At 43.1% G+C, this 23,746-nt stretch overlaps 1 protein-coding gene across 6 annotated transcripts in view; it reads left to right on the top strand.

The window, feature by feature from the left end:
* The window catches only part of LOC105283744 (serine/threonine-protein kinase NLK), a 108,942-nt gene that overhangs the window by 47,163 nt on the left and 38,033 nt on the right, over positions 1-23,746 (top strand). For all 6 annotated transcript variants that reach the window (XR_003407185.1, XR_003407187.1, XR_003407186.1 and 3 more), the window contains exons 2-3: positions 8,230-8,359; positions 8,845-8,900. Coding sequence is in view for 3 of the 6 variants with exons in the window: in XM_026973280.1 (XP_026829081.1) it covers positions 8,230-8,359; positions 8,845-8,900 (186 nt within the window). In the remaining 3 variants the exon portion in view is untranslated. The remainder of the gene's footprint in view (positions 1-8,229; positions 8,360-8,844; positions 8,901-23,746) is intronic.

Genomic DNA, 23,746 nt, shown 5'->3' with positions numbered 1-23,746 from the left:
AATTTATCAAATGACAAAGCTTCTTCAAAAAGTTTTTTAAATACACAAATAAAATTGCGAATATGTATTTTTATAAATATAACAAAATGCAATGGAGATGATATGACTCGCGATTCAACGGGATTAATTGGAACTCATTCTGATTTAAATCAACTCGAGCGTAAATTTACTTAAACATTTATTTGTTAACTCAGGCATAAATAAATAATATATATATACAAGCGCGAAGTACCATTAACCAAGACTAAATAAAAATCTAAAGGTAATCTGTTCCGCGATATTTACTTAAACGGGATCGCGAAAAGAATCTCATGTGCTAGCAGGAAAATCCGCAGAAAGCAGGGAGAAATCCTTCATAAACACATAGTAGCGTTGTCGACTCTTCTCTTCTCACCACGGCGCTTTTCGCGGTATCCCTTCAACTCGCAAGCTCGCCAAGCGAAGGGGGAGGAAAATGCCGTCAGGGGATGAAGCTGAGAAGCGGCGCAGCAGCTTTGCGCGTTCGCTTTGATGCAGGGAACCAGCGCAGTACGCGGTGGCGAGTGCTTTCGAGCTTTTGCCGGCGGCGATCGAGATAAGAAGCTGCGTTTCAGTCGACTTACGGCTGTCTGCTCGGCTATGACGAGTAAAAACCATAATATATTTAAAAAATTCATGACTCAAAGTTACAAAATCGATTTTCGAATCCTAACGAATTTTTATAAATTGTTGAATTATTATTTTATATTAATTATATTAATTTATCATTATATTAATTAATTATAATTATTTTCAATTATATTAATTAATTATATTAATTTTATAATTACTCTTGTTTCATTATGGTATTGTTGTTACCATAATTTTGTTTCTGAAAATATAATTTCAGATTTGTAATCAGCAATCCAAGAAGCCCCTAGATATTTTTTACAAAAATTAAAAAATTAAATAAAAAAATTTAAACATTTTTTTAAATATATGGTTCGCCATATTTAATCAGCCATTTTGAATTTTTAAAATCTGACTTGCAATTCGTTATCAACAATCAGCAAAACCTCTGGATACGAAGTTTTAAATTATTAGATTGACATAAAAATTCGTGTTTTAAAGCGTTATAAGCTGACGCGTTAATGAATTTTGACTACTTTGACCCTCCATATCTCTGAAACTAATTCTCACCTCAACTTAAAACTTTTTGGTGATTGATGTCTTATCATAAGGTACCAGTTGGCACACAATTCAATTCCAATATCGCGGGACCAAAAATAGGCGAAAAAACCACTGATTTTGCGGTCACTCTTTCATTTGTTAAACTTGAATGAGTCTCAGTGAATTCGGAACTCGCTTTCATTCGGTGTGAAAGAACAAATAACTCGTAATTCAAAACGTTTCTTACGATTATCTTGTAATACTTATATATTACTTCAATATCTTCCTACAAATAAACCTCATATATTATTTGCATTATTTATACCTTTATTCGTTTCAATTTACTACAGTGCATTAAATATCGTTTTGTTCTTTTTCAATTCACTCCTCTTCACGTTCGCATACATCCAACGTTTTTCTTGATCGCGAGTGCAACGCGGATGCATAATGAATGGCGCGACGTATCGTAAACATTATTGCGCGACGATTTGCACAAGTGCATCGGCAATAACGTGTAAAGGGATCAATGAACGATAAATTTCGCCGAACGGCGCGACGATTCGCGGCGGCCGACCGTCGTCTCGCGCCGGTCGATCACACCGCTACGCGTCACGCACTCACGCCGCACTCGCGCAAGCACTCACGCGCGAACGCGGACCCACGATGGGCTTACCGTATTCTCTCGCCGCGCGAGACTTTAACGACCTATCTCAATACACGATGCCGGAAGTGGCGATATTATTAAGCGCTCGGCCCGCGCACTCTCGACTTCTTGGTCGTTACTCTGGTTACGCGCTCGCCGCGGGTCACTTACGAGACACGCAGGTGAATACATGCTGTGCGAGCGCAGGTGCAGCTGCAGGTGAGATCGCCGACAGCAGCTGTCGACCCTGCGCGCGAGAAACGAATGCGAGAACGAGACGCGGTCACCAGCCGTCTCTGAAAATATTTTTGTTCTACTCGCGATACCGCACGTTCGATGATATCAATTCACGTTTCTCACATCAATCGCGGTCCTGATTCGACAACTTTGCGCTCCAATTCGCAGCCTTCTTTGAACGAAGAATTTAGAACATTTAGGTACCCTCTGATCATTCGAAAGTATATTTCTTTCTCTCGTACTGTTACCTGAAAAAAGTTGCTATGGTATTTCATATGATTGTAAGGCTTTTATACGAGAGATTAAAGTTTCTAATTAAAGTTGGTAATTCTGTTATTTATGCAATGTGTCTGAAGAAACTTTTTCCAACTTTTTTGGTAGAATTGCTGCTTATGTATTTAAATTCTGACTTAATTTATTCATCGCTTTTTCCTTTTGTTTCTCAAGATTCTACAACTGTAATTGGATATTCTCTAGATATGGATCTTTCAAGAGGATCCAGATATTTTGCGACGGTTGGCCGCCGCTTGCGTGTAGACAACAATTGACATGCGTGCGAGAAATCGATAACTTTATCTCATTCCCTCCTGCTTTTCTTCCTCGCTTTCTACCTGTCGCGCACACGTTTCAAGGGGAGAAATGAGCCCCCCTTCTCTCACTTAAAATAATAATATTCGGCGGGTCGGAACATAATGAGCGAGACTCGCGAGAGAGGAACGACCTCTAACCCGGCGCGAAAGAAACGCAACGGCGAAGTACAGCACGCGTGCTTTTTGCGCTTCAACTATTCCACATTTTTTTGCCGTTTCAAATCTTTACCGAGATTTTACGCGCTTTAGTAACTCGAAAGAGATATTAAGATTTCGAAATTGAAAAGCATTTTGAAAATTGATATCGCAAACTTGATAAAATTAGAATATTTATTTAATTAACCGAACAAAGTGTAACGAAGATCGATAAGCACTGATCAATGCTAGATTCGAATTCCAAATAGCATAAAATGAAATTATTTCGGATTTTTTAAGGCATTTCTCTGTTTTCAAGCTGCGACATATGGAGACGGTGCACGCACCGTTCCCTACGAGAACAGACGAACCCTTAATCTTCCTTTGTGTTATTTTTAGTTTCAGCAACAGCGGCGAACTGTTGCACTCTTGTATCGCGCCAATTTTTCCCTCCGAACCGCCGCTTTGTGTGGGACGCCACGTGTGTTGCGACGTTGCAACGACGACCGCGTTGCACGCGAGCTTTCCTCAGGAAGCACCGTAATTATGCGGCATTCGGCCGGCGACCAGTCGCGAGAGCGCAAATTGCACAGCTACGTGCGCCTTTTCAGCAGTGCGCGCAACTGCGCGAGACGCGCCCGGTGATGCGCGTGACCCGAAACTTCCCCGGATCCGCGAGATCCCAAGCGCGGGCTGCCAAGACCGCAATTTTCGACGGCGAGGACGGTCCGCGTCAGGTGCTAGATTGACAGACGGAAGGTTCCCTTTTCACCGTGCTACAAACGCGGATCATTTTCGAATTCGTGTAGAACGTATAAGTGGCTTTAGAAAATTTATGGAAGCACAAGAAAGCGACTTCTCGGAACTTGAAACCAAAAACATATCGCGTTGCAAATCGAGAAAATTGAGTATCTTCTGCGACATTCAATTTTTGATTGTATAATTACGCTTTCACAACGTCATTTGATCTGAAGTGAACTGTGTTCTTTCAATTGATTTAATTACAGAGATACGAAAATTGTTTGATAATTATTCATTGAAAATAAAATACTTTGTGGTATGAATGTCGACATTGAAATTAATCCTCTATTTCGGAACACCGTGTATGTAAAAGCGCTTATAAAAACGATCCATCGATCGTCTGTTCCTCTCGAGGTGCAGTATCGCGTTCGCCACGTGGCCCGCGTTCAAGCCCGGTTTCGGAGGCCCCCCTACGGAACATCTGTCGTCTTTTAGGATACCCCAGAAGTTCTCACCACGAATCCTTTGTCGAGCTTGGGGGAAATATTTCTCGGCTCGCGATATTAATAACAAATCCCTGTTACGAATTATCGATGTAAAAATGTTGTGTTGTTATAAAGTATTTCTAGTTTTAATCATTCAACTAACGAGAACTGCAAAATAATCTTTCAAAGAACGAATAATATTATATTGTGATTAATAAAATGGTATTTTAAACAGAGAAAACAATACACACAGCAAGATGAGGTATAAATGAAATATGTAAATATAGAATTATATAAAAATTAATATATAGGATCGTTAAATGAAAAATATCGAATAAATTGCAAAATCATTTTCTAAGTATAAATATAATCGCATTCTCAATAATAAATATTCACGTTTCTTACGTGTCTGATATTCTTACATACATCTGATTCTTCAATCGATTATCCTTTATACCAAATTATCGCGAAATATTCTTATGATACTCACGAGAGAAAAACTCGCGTGAAAATGTTGATGTTGCAAACGATCGCAGGCGATATTTAAATGCCGTTTAAAGTATCCGATGGATGAAACGCGCCGCAGAATAAAATATTCAGGTTCGAGAAAATTGTTCTCTCGCTCTCTCGTTCCCAACAAACTAATTTATTTGAACGAGCGCTGAGCTGCGATTCTATTTTTCATTTGTTTGCGTAAAGAAGAGGAGGTCGGAGGCCGATAAAATAAAATCGGCCCGATATCGACGAACCGCACGCGCGCATAATATCGTTATATCGGTTTTTTGCGCGCTTTCCCGAGCGCGACGATGAACATAACATAGCGACATAATGCTCGGAAACGCGTCGGAAGTTTTCCCGGGTGTCTCTAGACGCGAACGTAAACCGGAAACGCGGTTTCATTTTTCCATTGTGTCTCATTACGACGAGCGCGCAATGTGCAGATTAGTGCGCACGATACGCGACAAAGACTACATTATCGCCCACGATAACGATCGCGATTTGCGACAGATCGTCGTTCGCCTGTTTCCGACGAACAAAAAGATGACGACGTCGACGATACTTTTGAAGTTTCCCCGGCAGCAGCAGGTGAATCACTCGCGAGGCTCCGTGCAACGACCTCGCGTCTTTCTCGCTCACAAAGAACTCTCCCGAAGAAACTCGTTGGCGAGGCGACCAGGCGCGAAAACCAGCACCTAATCAGACCCTGAAGTCGCTCGCTTCGTTATCGGCCACTAAACCGATCAACGACACCACGCGACGCATATATGGAACGCTGCGAGGCCGGAAAAGCGGTGAAAGCCGGGAAAGGATGGCGACTAAATTAAGATAATTAAAGTCTGATTGGAAAATCGAGAAAATTGAAAATTATGCCAATGCACTTTTCAAGTAGTTATTGTGCGAAATGCATCTGTACCATCATTGTGCGATGTTAACTCCAATTTCCGATGCAGAGCGGCTTTTAGAATTTGGATAATTCGCTATTCTATTTTCGAGATACCTTCCCCCCTCAAATACCTTCCATTCACCTTGGACAAAGCGACTTGCAGTGCTATTTTCGACCGTGGGTCGTCCGACTCGTCGAAGCCATCCCTCTCGCAGCAAACTTTCGAAATTAGCGTAAAACACCGGCGATTGCACTCGTATGCTCGATTCAGCAGTTCTCGACCTGAAGTAAACGCGCCTTGTTTCGGTACTTATTCGACGAACTTCCGGTGCCGAGTTCAATCGGTGCGCGTCCGCGTGTGTACAGAAGTGAGGTCCCGTCGTCGGCTCGAGATTTCGAACGAATAAACATTGTCCAAACCACGATAGCGGGTCGGGGTCCCGGGGGGTCGCGTCGCTGTACCCCCTGGTCTGCGCTGCCGCGCGTCGTTTCACGGTCGTTCCGGCTCCGAAATTCGTGACTCCACTTCCGTTTACTACGCTCGGCGCACCGCGCACGCGGTGGGTGCGTTGACCCTTTTCGAAGGTCGTCGTACCTTTCTACGTTCGTGACTCGCTCGGCTTCGTTGGATCGACCTTAATCTCTTGCCGGTTCGCGACGGCTCGTTCACCTCTTTTGCCCCCTCTTCCCCCCTTGCTCTCGCTCTTTTTTCTCTCTCGATTCGACTGCTCGAAGAAGCTCGATGATGTAATTACCGTCTTCGTACGCTAATTTTCGCGGATGAATTGAATCGAAAATACCTTCATCGAGAACTCGTTGAAAGTCCCGGAAACACGGATCGAACCTCACCGACGATTTCTCATTAGTGGAAATTTCGATTCCATCACCTGTCTCGGTAGTTTAAAATGTCAGTTCTTGGTTTTGTCTCGCACTTCACTTTAAATCCTTCGTACTCGAATGGTCTCTGCTTATTCCGTCGAGAGGAAATTACAAGTTCTGTCAGAGACAGAATTAATCAAGAATAATTGGGATTTGGAATTGAATAAATGCAATTGTGTATAAATTATCTTTTCAAAATTAAAATTAATTATCTAAATTGTTGAACTTGCGTACTTTGCATCTTCGATTTATAGCAAATAAAGTGAGTTAAAGTGGAATACAATAGTCGTTGATGATAGCATCTGCTTTCTCAATTCGGTTATCGAAATCATAAAGCGGCGCGACAGACGAATCTGTCTGGCTGAAAATATAATACATACGAGTGGAAGCCGGAGAGGCGACCCTCGAGATAATGGACCCCTTTTGGCCGCCCGTCGTGAGAGAGAGACGATCTCGTTTATTTTTTCAAGTCCTGGTTCATAAATGTGTCGCGCGACTCCACACGACAGTCGAGCGTCTCGCGCAAGCGAATTGATTTAGCGAGCCATAACGAAGCTAACGACTGCGACCTGATTAGTGCGAGATTTGTCATTCCCGTCCACCTTGCGTGGAACCGGTTGCCGCGCTGTCGATCGAAATAAACAGCCGCTGAATGACTGCAGCGATAATACACGAGAATTAATTGACAATAAACAGCAATATTGAACCGTAACTGATGTAGCGTAATTAATGATGACGCGCGCGCGCGCGCGCGCGTGTGTGTAAAATAACAAGTTTAAGAATACTAGTAATCCCAATTTCGAAATTCATGTAAGCTAATTTGGTTCTTTCCTTGCTCAATTCCCATTTCTCCCTTAATAATATAATAAAAATAAGCATATCGTATATCGCATGATTATTACTTGTACAAATTAATTACGATCACGCGTTTCTAAGTTTATTTATTTCTTTTACATGTGTACTATATATTTCCCTACAAATCTATGTATATAATCATGTTTATCAATATGACAGATACACACATATATATTTATATATCGCACGCGATCGTGGCGGATCGAAAAGCCATTTTCACCCCCGCTGCTCTCTTTCGTCCCCTTCAAAAATAGAGAATTACTTTATCTGTCTGGGCAGACGATATGGTACACGGGCGACGACCGAAAATGGGATTTTGGTCGCGTTGGGTTTCCTCTTTCTCTTCCTCTCTCTCTCCGCCTCTCACAGTTCACGTCGAAATCGGAATCGTCGGTTTGCGGTAACGACAACAAGGCTCGACAATGAAATCGAGCCCGTAGCCGTATAAACGGACTAATTGCAGGGATAATAATTATTCCCGGAACTGACCTATAGGACAAGAAGTGGTTACCAGAGGGGTAACGCAGTTAGGATGTCACATTTCCAGAGTTATCGACACGAGCCCCTAGACGTTATTTATCCGATTTATTATTCCGATATCCTTCGCTTCCTCCCTTCTTTCTCCCTCCGCGTCTCTTCACTCAACTTCTTGATTACAGTAAAATTAAAATCAAACGATCCCACCTTCTCATTAAGGACAACTCGAGCTGTATTTGTAATTAAGACTTAAGACGAGATTAGCTGCGTGAGAGAGATTATTTTGCGCGGTTCTCCTTCTATCTTAGCGAGCTGCGAAGCGTATTCCGTGTATTTATCCATACACATTATGGAGTCTAAAATAGTTTTTAAGTAATAAATGTAATACTATAAGATGTGACGATAACAGATGTACAAAGAGAAAACAAGCTTTATATTAGATAGCTAATGAGCTGATGGGTAATAAACTGATAGTAGGAACATGATGATCATCTAATGACTATATGAATCTGTACAATAACATCAGTAGAGATAATGAATATCTCATCTATATTCATTATAGAAATCTACTATACTTCTAGAAACATGTATCTTATCGTTTTTCGGTCAATAGTTAGATCAATCGCCGACGAGATAGATGCAAGTATTAATTTTGGTATTATTTCTATTTTTCAGGGCTGTCACAGATCCAAGGGATGGCAGGAGGGTAGCCTTAAAAAAACTGCCGAATGTCTTTCAAAGTCTAGTGAGCAGCAAGCGAGTCTTCAGGGAGCTGAAAATGCTTTGCTTCTTCAAACACGATAACGTGAGTAGTCATTATTTATCGCTTCAAGTGTGATCTCTCGACAAACACGGTGACGGATGAAAACAGAGAAATACCAACAGAAACAAAGAAAGCGATGATTCTTTGATATCCACGTAAGATTAAGTCGACATTGCATTTTCAGACTTAACATTCGAGGGTATCGTAATTACCTGATTATTCTCGTAGTAATCACTAAGTGCAACCAATAGAATTCTCGTCTTGCTTTGCAAGCAGATTGTGTCGTTTGACGTTAAAAACTTGCTCCCGTAAACCGAGAGGACTCGTAAGTCGTTCAGCGAGCGTACCAGAATTTTCCGCGTTTTATTTCCCCGAGGAGGGTGCTGCGCTTCGTTCTCCCGCTCGCTGGATCTCGCTGCTCTTTTGCGCGAAGAAGCAGGATCGATCGCACACGTTACACCCTCCCTTTCTCTCCGAGTCAAAAGGACGAGGTACTCAATCTCTTCTTGTCTCTTTTCTTTTTGCAGGTCCTCTCCGCGCTGGACATCCTTCAGCCGCCGCATCTGGACTTCTTCCAAGAGATGTATCCTTTTTAAAACACCCGTGCTCGAGGACTCGCGCAAGATAAACCTCGGTACAGGTATTTCTTATCGCATCCGTCTCTCCGCCGGGGCCACGATCTTTTTTCTCGAAATCACGCGATGGAGTCCGACGCGGATCTTTCCGCGAACTCGAGCGAATTTACTCCCGACCCGTAATTAATTGGATCGATTTAATTTGTAGTTTTCGAATCGTCCTTTGTCTTTGGAGTTTATATGCAGAGATGCCAAAGTGTCTCCCTCGTGCAACGCTCGATCTCTCGAAGGGATCCGAACGACGCGGAAACTTTTAATCGCCAAGCAATTAAAACTCGCGCCGGGAGAGGGATACGATCGCGCTTCCCTTCGGGAATCCTTCTTCCGATGAGAGGATTCGTCGGAAAGAGGAAAACTCGCTTGTCCTCTGTCGCAAGTAATCGCCATCCGACGAATCTGCATTTTTCAAGTCCGTCCTTTTCCTTTCCTCTTCTCTTCTTTCTTTTTATCTATTCCCAGCTATTTTATGATCTCAAGATCTCAGAAGGATCGGTAAGATCCTCGTTTTCCGTGAGAGAAACTGTCTCTCGTCGAAAGTACTTCGTATCAAGACAGGAAAAGTGCACTTCACGAGAAAATCGTCCTGCGGGTCGACGCTCGCGTCCTTCGTACGAGCGTTAGACATTATGAGATAATTTTCCGCTCGACGGCAAAACAGGAAGTCATTACGGTAGCCAGGACGAGGCTCCTGCGGGACTACTCGCTCCACGTGGGCCCGTGGTCGCGTGATCGATCGGTCGATCGATCGAGTGATGGATCCTTAAGCGAACGGCACTGCTCGCGGAGTTAATCTCGATCCTCGAGACACGGAGAGCGATAAATCTCTTGCGTTCCTCTTCGTCCTGCCGTCCGCGTCTCCCCCTTTTCTGACGGACCCCTGTTCGCGCTCCGTCGCACCTTGGGCCGACTGGGTCTCCCTCGTAACTACGTAAATCATTATTGGTAACGGCGGCTATTACACCCCGCGGTCGCCCTTGTCTGTTTTTCCATTTTCTGTCCGCGTTTCTTTTCTTTTCGCTCGGGCTCAGCATGATTCTTCAAGATTGCGACGTTTTCCACGTGTTATCATGATAGATACGTTCGGCGCACGTGGCGGCAATATTTCTCACGGGGAGACCGCTGCGCTTAGGCAAAAGGTCATAAATGAATAAATAAATGTACATGAATAAATAAAAATGGCTCAAACAAACGAAAACGACAAATAAATCGATCGGACGACTACGCAGTCGAATGTGAAAGTGCAAACGCGCGCGCGGATAGACGATTAAGTAAATAGATAAATCCATAATCCATAAATAAATAAATAGATAATCGGAGGAATGAACGGCACATCATAAATCCATCAATAAATAGGCAAACAAATGAGGAAGTTAATAAACAAAGCCAGGCGCCACGCGGATCGATAAATTTCCGTCGCGAGGGCGACGTTAATTGCACCGACAAATAAATAATCGAGACGCAAATTGCGCAACCGCGGAAAATCCATCGATGGGGACCACCGACCGGGTGACTCTTCATCCCCCCCGGTCATCGCCTCCCTTGCTGTCCCCGCGATTTAATTCCGCGACCCTTCCCCCTTTCACCCCGGATGGCCCGCGATCGATTCTAATTTCGCTCGCATGAAAAATTCAGCACGGGCGCGCAAGTTCAATGGGAAAGGATACCGGGGGGCGCCGAATGCGACTGCCTAATTTCTGATTAAGGAGCGACTCTCGATTAGCTTGCGCAGCCACGAACAGAAATCGCCGACCGCAACGCAGAGTCATGGACGAAGGATCAGAGGGTGAGAGATGGGAGGGGAAGATGGAAGGACTCGCCGATACCATTGTCAACCCCCCTGCAGCTGCATCGCGTTTGCGTCGCAGTTGCAGCATGCATTGTGCTATCATCAATCTCATACGGGCGTGTATTATTTTATATCATTTGATATTCCCTGTTTTATATCCGGTATTTTAAATTTTAATTACATCTGGAGTCTGCAGTAGAACTTTCTCTAATTGGCGAATTAAACTAATTACTCCGAATTAGCTTGTATGCTTAAAATTATCAAATGATAGAGGACACAGTAATAAAAATAGAGAGAGAAAGAGAGAGAGAGAGAGAGAGAGAGAGTTCAAATCAATCACGATGACGCGCGATGACGATCAAGGTTCTCCTCCACCACAGTTCCGAATTGCGGAGGAGGGCGGGACAGCTTCGGGTTATGGGTTTTAATTGTTTACCGGGATGATGGTTCTCTCGGCGCTTGATCAAACGACCAGTATAGCGTCGACGGGTGGAGACGGTTTCCATCCGGGACGATGGGACGGGCGCGGATGGTGGATACGCCATGAATACGCCATAGCGCGCGCCATCCACGGGGATGAGCTTGCTCGCGATGGTAATCACGTGGATTATTAATGAGTACGCCGCAGCGCGCCATTGATACGTCGATAGCACGCCATTAGCAGCGGCTGCGACCGCCGCCGCCGTTGCCGGTTGCACACACCACCCGTGTTTCCACGCTCGTTTCGCGCCCATCGCCGTTTACGATGTCGCGTGTACCTGATAACCGTAACTTCCCCATGACATCGCGGATACGATCGGACGACGGCCGCGATTAGCGTCCCGATTCGCGCGCTCGTGCTTGAGTTCCGCGTCGTGATGCTGCATCCGTCCACTCGCACTGTTTTTTTACGGCACGCTGTCGTGGAATAATTCTTTTTAATCGTGACATTTACACCCACAGAAAAGATTTCTGGACTTAATGCTATTATTCTTTAATCTATCATAAAATAAGATCGCTATAGCGACAATCATATTTATTATTGAAAAGAAGCATATTTTAATCTTGAATAGAAAATTCGAAAATCTAGATTAAAATAATCTTGGTGCTATCTCATTAATTTTCTCAGAAGGATTTAGATAAAAATTTCTAGCAAGTTCAAAATATTCTTGATTTAAGAATATTGAGATCTAAAAGACATCATATTTTATTCTTGTAAGAGAATTTGTAGAATCTGCACAAAACGGCCAATATTTATGTGTTGCAATCGAAAATCGGGAAAGTGTTTCTGTGTTTCTGTTATTTACAATGAATAAGTGCAATACTCTACAAGAAATATTAAAAGATATGGAAATGTCTTATCTCGAATCTTATTTCTCAAGTAAGTATATTGTATATATACTTACTTACATTTCCATATCTTTTAATATTTCTTGCATTGTAAATAACAGAAACACTTTCCCGATTTTCGATCGCAACACATAAATATTGGCCGTTTTATCGGAATAAAGGACGCAGAAGCGCCGAGTCGACGAGCGACTGTGAGAAAATGATGCGTCGACATCGACAAAGCCTACTATAAAGTGGCGCTAATATCAAATTATTCTACATACAAGAATATATAAGCATAAATTTGTATATGTTACTCTTGTCTCGAGACAGTAAGACAATCTTATTTAATTCGAGAGAGAAGAATAGAAATTACTGATTTAAATTAAAAATTGTTTTATTTTCATATTTTTTATACTTGTAATACGATTAAATTAGTCAAGAATATTTTTCGTCTTGTTATCAGAAATCCTTCCTGAGGATGTATTTATGATATTCCACCCTAAACGAATTACAGTGCAACTCTACATTTCATACGAGTCATAATAGTAATGCAATACGCTACGTTAATTGGTTTCAGTAATACACATTGATTACTGTAACGAATACATTATCCATTAAATTAATTAATACCCGAAACACGTATTAATTATCGTATCAACAGACTAAAGTGAAGCAGACATCCTACAGTTTCACCAGCCTTGCCTCGTGACTATACGATTGCTGTCACCGGCACCGTGACTTTTCATTACGTACGATTCGGCGTATGCACGGCAGAAAGCTGTTTCAAACCTGACCGAATCTCTCGCGCGATTAATTAACACGATAAATTTCCCGCGCGGAAAAACATGCGCACGACAATGAAATCCTCCGGCTCTCTCTCCCCTCTCGTCGCCCAGCGATTTACGGTCGATTTGATTTACGGGGGAGACGCATGGGTGGTTGCATCCGCGCGTGCGGCAACGGCGGCGGAAGCGACGCACGTGGGTTCGATTACATGTTTTTTTTAACGACGCGCGCTGCGTTTTCGCCGTGCGCGCGGAGGAGACGCGTGACACAAAAGGAAGGAAAGGCGGCCCGCATGGCAGGTACGCGCAATGTTCTCCAACGCCAACGTTCGCCCGTATCGTACCGGGTAGAACAACGCGACGGGCAAAATTTCACTTCCCGCTCCTCGTTGTTGCACATGCACGCGCATCATGACAGCATGTGTTTAACGGGGTTACCCGCGGGTCACCGCCTTGACGAATATCGTCGCCGGATATCGCGCGGAATGCACGGAATCAGGACCCGACTTCTCCTCGAGTCTTCGATTAGTGACTCATCTCGTTACTGCATTCGTGCAAAAAGATGCAGAATTCATTAAAACCAAGAACAGATGCTTTTGCAATCAATCTTCTGAATTACGTTTCGGATTAGAGTAGTCTGAAATGGCCGGAAGATCCTACTAACTTCAATCGAACGAAACATTTTCATAGCTACCAGGAACTAAAAAAAATCTAATTAAAATCTCGCCATCGGCGATGCGATTCCCCGCGCAATTCTTCATCCCCTGGACCCGTGGTGAGAGCTCGAGTTACGGAGCTTTAATTGCACGCGGGGCCAGTTACACCGAGTTCGAGTTTAACGGTTTGATCTAAGTTCTCGGCGGCCGCAAACTAATCCCGCGTCCTCCTCCCCGCGAGGGCCCTTTGTCTTCCTTCCGAGTCAACAAATCTTCGCGCGGAGGAACCGGCTCTCGCCCGGATACGCCCGCGCGCCGCGAGGAAACTCTCCCTCTTATGCGGAGCCTCGGGACCGTGACGTTCACTTGATTATCAGGGGCCCGGTCGTAATAATTAATCAACCCACGTTTCCGATATATCGCAATTTCCCGTTTTCTCATTTATCCAACCGTCCCCTTGTACCTCCCCCCCCCCGCCGCAGGTGTAGCGTAGCTCATTTTTTCGCCAGATCCTGTTATAGCGGTCAGTTCCTGGAATATAACAAATTTACGGTCTATTCTACACTTTACGAGCATCTTTATTATCTCGTTTCTCTATTTCTATCCTCTTAACGATTTTTATCCCGCGGGATATAATAAATTTATGGTCTATTCTATGCTCGACGTACGTCGTAAATGCTTAAACGGCTAACGTCAGCCGCGAAAAAGAAAGAAGATTGCGCGCCGGGATAATCTCTGATTCGCAAATTAACATAAACAATGTGTATATAATGTAGAACGGTACAGTTTTTCATGTAGCAGTTTTATTGGACTACCGTGTTTAATCATTTTTGCGATACTCGAGAAGATTGCTTCAGATTTCGATTTACCTTTTACTGGTACGTCAAATTTTATCGGAAGAATTAAGCATCTCCGCGCCATATAAATGGCATTAATCTCGCGTCTCAATTTAAATACAATTGATCGGTACCATGGCGATTCCGCCGTGCGGGAATATAACGAATCTGCGTGTTTTTCAGCGATTAATATTAGCCACGCATCATTACATACAACCGCCCACTCTTTTTAATCCATTAAAGGCATGCCACTCGCGCGCAGCTATTGTTATGTTAATGTTTCGATATTTTTCACGGTATCCGACGGTGCTCGATCGACGTGGCGTTCGCGGGAATCAACTGCGATTGCCTGATTTTAACCGGAAATAAATATCATCGCGTTGCTCTTTGTCAGTACTTCCCAGGGTAATTATTTAGATTAACGGAGCAACCTCGAATGACCTTGACCTTGACATATGTTGTCACGGTCACCCTCCTGAGTGACCTTCAAAAGGTTTTAGCCGTCGCTCATTGTTTATTAAAAAGTTATTAACAAAAGAAGTTTCGAAAATATAGTAGTTATTTTGAATATTGAAAGACATAAACGACGAATATGAACGAAGGAAGGAAAGTGATTTAACCTAACCTAATCTAATCTAACCTGGTTAGGTTAGGTTAGGTTATATTTTCCGAAACTGGAGCCCCGGACACATACGCTCGTTTTCAGCCCGCTTCGCCCCTCCCCCTCCGCCCTCCCGCGAAGCGGGCTGAAAACGAGCGTATGTGTCCGGGGCTCCAGTTTCGGAAAATATAACCTAACCCAAACCTATTTCTGATTTAAAGGTAAAATTCCATCAAATATACTCTTTCGTAAACGTATATGATATCGTAAAATTATGCTCTATTCATTAAACTTTTTTGTTAATAACTTTTTAATAAACAATAAGCGACGGCTAAAATCTTTTGAAGGTCACTCAGGAGGGTGACCTCTATAATATATGTCAAGGTCAAGGTCATCCGAGGTTGCTCCGTTAATCTAAATAATTACCCTTCCCAGAAGTATTGGATCCATTTCCGATAAATTTGAATTTCATTTAATTAAGAATATGTATCTCGTTCTCTAAATGAAAAATGTATAAAATACTTTGAAATATAGAATTATAACAAAACGTGCAGGGAGATAAGAATGAATACTAAGACTTAAATCAAATTAAAATGTAAATGTACTTGTAAATTTAAGGCAAAACAAAACAGAAACATTACATGAAAGAAATATAAACAAAACATCGTTATCTAGTTGTTATCTAATTACTTGGTAATTACTTGGTTGACGAATAATTTGTTTCTACTGAATAATAAAGTAAATTTTTACGCAAAAATTGAACCAAACTTTTGACTGATTCAATATCATATAGATTATTAATCATATAGATTAATAATTGCTACAATTAATTAAAATCTTTCTTCAATTCGTCTGCTTTTTCCACTTTACATGCAAAATATAAAGCATATTTTAAAGTAATAAAGATACTTTAGGATTACTATCTTTCGCAATGTTTTTACTTCATTTATCACTTTTATGATTAATCAGGTATGTCAAATCACAATATTGCATACCCGATCATAACATATTGAAATTTCTGACATGTATGATTCACGTTAGGTATATTCGGAGTATAACTGTATTGTAATATCGATAGATTTTCAAGAATACTGCTTTCGAGTATCTATGTGTGTGCACCACCGCTGTGCACGATGTCTCATGTTTCCAACGGCGATGCATATCGGCGGTTGCATCATATTGCGCATTGCCGCCACGACCTCCCACGTTTCACGGAGAGCGCGCGCGGCGGGAAATCGCCGGGGAAAATCGGAGGCGAAGCGAACGGGCGGACGATCGCGGGTGAGAACGAAAAACGCCTCTCGTCGACCTGAATAGGTTCCGGCGCGGAAAAAGAGCTTCCGGCGGGAACGAGAGCTCTGCCCGCACGGCTCCGCTCGCGTCCTCTCGCATTGTCTCCTTATGGTAATCGCGAAATCCACACTCGCACGTTTCCGCCTGTTCGCTTTCCCCGAAGACGCCCGTCTCATTTCCGAAATTGCTCGGAACACGCCGATTTGTAGAATCGCGCGAAAATTCAAACAACGATGCCTCAAACACAAACTTTCTATCCGCGAATGCGTCGAATTCAATTCAACGAACGGAATTAAATTCAACGAATGGAATTCCGCGAGCTGACTATTTCGCGTAGTTATCGCGGCATTATCGATCAGTTTCGGGCACCGGATATCGAATTACGCGTTATCGGTTCACGCTGATTTGCGAAAATCGGTAACATCTCTGATTATCTCCTTGCCCGGAAACGTAACGCGCCAGTGCACGGTTAAACTCGGCGGCGCGATGACGAGCGATGGCGTTCCCGTGCTTTACAACGCGCGGGGGGATCGGTTCACATCGCGTATTAACGAGCAGATATCCGGTAGAGCGCACGCGGGGGCGTCGCTCTCTCTTTCTCTCCCCGGTCTCTCGCCGGAAAAACGCGAATCTCGCACGTACGCGTGCGTGGGCACGCACGCGCGGGTTCCCACGCCGATCTATCCACTTGCGAAAGACGAGACTTCACCGACGCGTCAGAGATTACATCGGAAAGCAAGGAAAGAGAAAGGGGCAAGATATCCGTCCTGTCGTCTCTCGAAATTTCTCTCTTCGACGCGTCACGTTCGGCTAATCGCGTAACAACCGTGATTTGCATCCGAACTAATGATACACCTGACAAATGTTTGTTTCCGCGATACGTCGGAGGCGCACGCGATGCACCTTCATCTCTTGCCCGCTCCTCCATTCTCCTCCTCTCAACCGCGACGCGGGTTGCGCGAATAATCCCTTCGTCGACGATCCCTTTTCACGCGAGTCGTTCGCTTCGAGTATCGATGCGCGGCATTTAGAACGCGCGTCTATTAATGAGGACACTTTGTGACGCGCGCGTGTGCACGACACGATGTTCAATGATAATTCATTGAACATCGCACGCGCAAATGCCACGAACAAAAAAACTGCACGAGAAAGAAAAACGGAACGTCGACTTCCTTTGTCGCACGAGTCTATCGATGCACTTTGGATCCTGCTAATTCAATCAGTTTCTTTTTGTTTAATTTTATTATCGAATGGCTAGAAATTAACGGATGATTAACATGGAAAGATGGATCTTCATTTTTTCGCGCTGAAAATTAGTCGAAGAGGATTTGTCGAGACGATTTACGTCAATTGTCGAATAAAGGACCCGGCTGTCGACTCGGGTGTTTCTTTTTTTCGTCTCGTCTGAATATCTCGAAGATCGACGCGTGCAGTAAGAGACCGTCGCAATGCCAAGAGAAAGAGACAGACGAGAGAGACGGAGCTTTATTGATTGTTCGCGACTGAGCGTTGTGGACGGTGCCTAAAGCGTCGAAGGGAAAACGAAGGGCCGACATCGCATTTTAAGGATTCCCAAGCCGCGTGAAATTCGCTTAATCTAGCGAAATACTAGACACTGATCTTTTTCTATACAGTTTTCAAGTGATATCAAGGAACATGGAATTTTCTAATCGATTTCATCTCATTTGATTGCGCGCAGGCGTAAACTTTTAACTGTATACATTAATCTCGAGATGCATCGAGAATCGTTAATAAGAAGAAAAAAATGAACGGCGCTGTACATTAATTCGCGATAATCGAACCTGAAATATGAGAAGCTCGTCGTGATTTTTATTTTTATCTTTTCGAACCTGATTGCAGCTTCCTCCTGCACCACGTTCAGCTTCTTCGGGGCGTATCGAATATCGCGTTGTGTGGGTATCGATCGCGCATGGAGTTTTTGGTCGGGTTGTGGGGGGTCCCTTTGTTCGCGTTTCACCTCTCATTTCCTTTCATTTCCTTCGTTTTTTCTCGCGCATGTGTACATACATAAAATGTTATCGAATAGCTATCATTCCAAGCGATTATCAGCGTATCTATTTATACGAATGAAAGAGAGAGAGAGAGAGAGGCAGAAGGAGATGGACGGTCGCTCCTCTGACGGATCGGTTAATTAAAAGCCGCAGAATCTCTCATTCTGCAAGCGAGATAAGCTGAATATTTTTCGCGGAAATATGTCGTATTATCGTATTTTTTAATATTTTATTTACCTGAACGCGTCTTTAACTCGCGATGATTGCGTGAATCATCATACATTGAATCATCGCATCATCCGTACGTATGAATCATGAAGTTCCAAATGAGACGGATGAAGTTTACAACAACTAGTACTACAAATCTCAAGACTCCACTTCTTCCGATTCCTACGATTCTGAAAAGGAATATAATCGAGAGGTATAATTAAGGAAAGTCATAAATCTTTAGTGGCATTTATTATACCTGCATAAAAACTTCTACTCTCGAGAATAGCTCCCGACGGTGCAATTCTTCTCGACATAATTAAAGCTGAACTGATAGAGATAATATCCTTCTCTTGAAATACACATTTTTCACGCTTTTCACGATGGATTAGAAATTATCAAATAATTCTTCCTATTTTTTTATAATTATCTTTTCATTATTATCGAATTTTATTATTGTTCAATTAAGAATAATTTCACGTTCTTTCATTCATACATGTATAAATCTTAGTTACCTCAAAAATTTCTTTTAAAATACAATTAAGATTGCATGTAGCTCAAATTCAATCTCCCGAAATCCATATTTGATCTAAATTCCATTTCATCTCGCTCGGGTTTTCGATACTTGTAAAAGCAAAATGCGCCACTATATGTAAATATCACATGCCATTACAAAAACGAGGTCGATCTCTTTTCATGGACAAGTTTTGCCCAGAACTCAAGAATGGGAAGAGAAATATGTATATAGAGGTTACTCCAGAATCGTTCGCGTTTTTACGATGTTGCGAGAAATGCACTGCAGTCGATTTCCGGCACGTCGTGAGGATACTGTCCGCGATTTTGACGCGACGAAGGACATTTTTAATTTCGGGAATCGGAATCGACGCAGGACTTCGCGCGAGATTTATCACCGACCTTACTTCCTCGAAATATGGACACGGTCATAAAACTTGGCGTAAGTCGCCGGATCGCCAGAAATCGCACGATGATTGGATGCGACACACCAAAGAATTTATGTCGCCACGAAGGACCGGCATTTTGCTCGCGCTAAATAGACGCCGCGACTCGAGAAATTTATACCGCGGCGGCTGGGATCCTCGACGCGAGATTCATCGCGAAAGTATTTAAATGTATGCAAAATCGCGGGCGAGCACGTGACTTCCTCCCGCCCGGTGGGAAAAGTCGGAAGGAAAAGTCGCGGGAACTGATTCTGCATGCACGTCTCTCGGTTTTTAAACGGGGCGCGTTGCGTCGGGGGTATAATTAATCGCTCGCTGCAGTCGGTTGCATTTGTGTAACAATTCTTTCAAAATCGTACTAAACGTTGTAAACCAAGATATTATATAATATTTTAGATAGGGATAATATGTTTGCGCGAGTATTGGTGACGGATCCGTTTGAATTATCAGTATCTTTTAGTATAAAGTTTAATTCAAACTAATTTTTAATTTAAAGTATCAATATTATTTAATGAACATACATCGGTGCAATATTGACGTTATATTATATAATGCCAATCATATTGATACATCAATCTATTTTTAATTATGACAATCTGTACGTGTATGTATAGGCGAGTGTCGATTCAAATAATTATTACTTATCTTGTAATGGAATCTGTTGTTGAATAACTTCGAGATATTAATTATTTAATGAATTCATATACCTTGAAATTAATATTCATTGGCAAAATATCTTTTTAATCGTAATATTACCTGTCGCGTAATGATATCTTGCGTAAATAGCGACCTGAATTATTACATTTGTAAATCCGCTTTGCGTAAATTTGATAATATCAGCTATTTAATCACATTATCCAATAGATATTATTTAATCGGTGATTTAATGGATACGCATATATTTTTGTATTAATGCAGGAAAATTTCTTCTCTATTAACATCCTCAAAATTCGAGCTTTCGAATGAGCGCAGTATTATACAGCTGCGATTTTTTGACCCGATGATCCATCGTGAGAGAGATAGAAAAAACGGAATCACTGAGAATTCGCTTTCTCTCTCTTTCGCTTCCTCTCGATCCTTCAAAGTCGTTCGCACGAGTCGAGTTCCGAGTCGGTTGACCGGTCGGACGAGCTGGATCGGCCTTGCTCGAACACCTCGATCAGTCTAAGACTCCATCATCATCATCTTCATCTTCATCTTCATCATCATCATCATTATCATCATCCTCGTTCCATCTCTTTATTGCCCTCGAGCCAGCAACTAATCTGAAGGGACACCTTATCGATATTCACTGCTCGCGTAACAGGAAAGTTCAGGGGTTGCACGAATACCCGATACAGAATTTTAACGCATGACCTGGACACGCGGACAAATGATGTTGAGAACCGGAAGCTCGCGATCGATCTTCAGCAGCTTCATGAATATTCTCCGAGAGCCGAGATCAGCTTCGAAGGATCAAGCCGATTTTTATACCCGTCGACTCCATCCGTTAGAAAGCGGGACACCTCGTATCTTTCGCCCTCCCTCGACCAACGTATGGCGGATCTCGCGGTTTCTTCGGAAGATATGGGACTTCGAGCGAGTATCCAGAGTCTTCCAGGTTCTTCTTCCTCGGACCGGTACCGGGTGAGCGACGCGGGGAACGAGGACGGGAGGGAAGCGAGACGGTGAGGGACGAAAGGGAAGGAAGGGAGAAAACGGCAGGATATACTCGATTCCCTTCGTGCTCGCTGACTCGCTCGTTCGCTCGGCGCGGTGCGGAGAGCTGGGAGAGAGGATGCTAGGGGCAACTCTCGCTTTGTCCAGGAACCGGTCGACGTGCCTACCAGGAGGCAGGCAGGCAAGCAAGCAGGCAGGCAGGCATCGATCCGCCAATCGCACGGTGCTGCCTTAAGCAGGCTGCACAATGCCAATGTGCAGACGACGATGATGATGACAATGACAATGATGATACCAGTGACAAGAGCTTTCGTGAAAAATCCTATCTCGTGATCCATCTCGACATTTGCATTTTTTTTTCTCTCACATGCATATATTTTTGCCTTGTTATTTTCTTTTATGTCATATTTTATTTGTTATATTTTTGATCATTTTATTTTTACATAAAATGTCCGTGATCTGTCGCACGTTTCTTAATAACCAGTTTTCGCACAATTTAAGATCGATAGTCTCTTAGTTTCTCAAAGAAAATGTATACTTAAGGATTTTGGATCTCGAGGCCGGTGCAGATCAGAAGATGCACATCGACGGCGGCTTTAAATCCCCGCTGGGAGAGAAACATCCCCGAGTCTCCCCCATTCTGTAAAATTCCGAAAAAACTCGCCGGCGCGCGAAGTCGCCTCCCGGCTATCGCCCCTCATCTTTCGCGTTGTTGCCGCCCTTCTTGGCGGATACTGCGTGGACCACAGAAAAAAAAGTTCTTTCGCTGATAATTATCTCTGGTACGAAGATTCTGATAGTTTCCGACGCGAAGGTAAATTGAGACGGGGATTTATGAGAGAAGAATTGAGAATTTGATGAAAGGGATTGAATTTATCTTTGCTGATGTTTCGCTCGATTCGTCTGACATATTTCAGTTTCCGTCTGCTAAATATTATCGAATAATTACGACAGAAAGATATTTCTGTCCTTGTACACGATAGGGATCGTTCGGAGGATTGAGAGAAAATACAATGGAACTCACCCTTAGCGATTCACATTTTCCTGACGAGATCCCGCGGTTGTTTGCATCGAAAGGCGTGCACGGTCATCATTAATCATGCCCTGAAACAGCAATAGAGACGTTACGACGTTGCGAAAAGATCTCATATTCCTGCAATCGTAAAGTTTAATTCATCGCGATCATCGAGATAAATCGATTTCGACTGCGCGGATCTTGTTTTACAGCGAATAAAACACGAGATCTTATGTTGCCTGGAAATCGAATAAAATCGGATCGGTGAACAATTAAATATGTTATATTTGTAGAAAACTTATTTAAATTTACGTAACAAATGTCGCTCTTTTTATTTTCGCTGTTTCCTGTTATTTACTATTATTCACTTATCCATTATTAGCTTTCGATAGTTCCGGCGCATCCACCGCTTCTCAATGGTTCAATTATCAAACGGTAATTATGCGTCACGAACACTGCGGGCTGCACAACATCCTATTCCACCTCACGTCGAAATCGAAACGTCGAGCACTGATAACTCAAAGGAACCAGCCGACCTGCCCGCTTCTGCGTCTTTGATCGCGGTCGATCAATCGAAGCCTCCGGTTTGGCTGCGTTTAACGTGTAACAACATGGCCCTTCTCAAACCAATCACTCCGACCCTCGCTAACAATTTTCGATCATTTTATACAATCTATTTGCCGGGTGCTTAATGGAACACGAAAGTGACACTTTGCCCGAGAGATCGATACGTTAACGTGGCAATCGCTGCTTAGATGCCTCAAGGGGGAAATGAAATCGCCACGTAACTTGATTCGATATGATTCAAAGCTTCGACGGCAAAAAATGCGCTTTACGTTTAAAAACGCGTGACAATTTTCTTTGCAACTACAATCGATGCATCGAGATCCGAGTCACCGAAATTACGACAGTTTCAAATCCTGATTCCAAGTTCTCTCACGGAGCCGGTCTGAGTTCTCGTAAACCTCTCTCTTTTTCTCTCTTTTTCTCTTTCTTTCTCTCGACTTGCATACCGCGCCAGGTTCGCGGCAGGGCAGCCTCTACCTGCATTCCAACCTACCCGGTCGACCTCATTCCGCCATTATACTATTTCGTTCTCTCGGCTCTCCCGCACTCCCTTCGAACATCGTTTCTCGCACGCGTGCGAGCGAGCAAACGCGCTTGTTCACGAGTTTTCGGCGCCGAATTATGTCACACGGCGTCGCGTCGTCCCTGACATTGCGCCGAGACAGACGCCGCGTCGCTTATAATGAAACTGTATATGGCGACGGGCGTAACTTAGTTTCGTACGTCTCGCTAGTAATTCTCGTGCGCAGGCGAACCGATTTAATCATCGTCGTGGAAAGAAATTAACCGAACGCACGAATATGCTTTCAAGATGCATGCCACGCGCTCATCGAAGAGGTTCCATTTCTTCATCATCAACATTAATCTACATTATAGGAAACAGAAAGATTCATTGACGAAATAAAAGACCGAAAGAGTAAGCCAAAATTGAGCGGATTCTCTAAATAAATAACATCGAACTTTAATTTCTTTGACTGAATCGACAATAATCTTTCCTGCTGTATCGTTTCACGTTCGGATCTTGTCTTCCGGATGTAAGGACGATTCATTCCACATAAATCCACTTGGCATTATGACGTCAAGTCAAATCGTATTCGTGTAAGCTGG

The sequence above is a fragment of the Ooceraea biroi genome, chromosome 10 (genome assembly GCF_003672135.1).
Source record: "Ooceraea biroi isolate clonal line C1 chromosome 10, Obir_v5.4, whole genome shotgun sequence".
NCBI lineage: Eukaryota > Metazoa > Arthropoda > Insecta > Hymenoptera > Formicidae > Ooceraea > Ooceraea biroi.
Note: the sequence above shows the minus strand (reverse complement) of the source record. Positions and strands in the feature narration are given on the sequence as shown.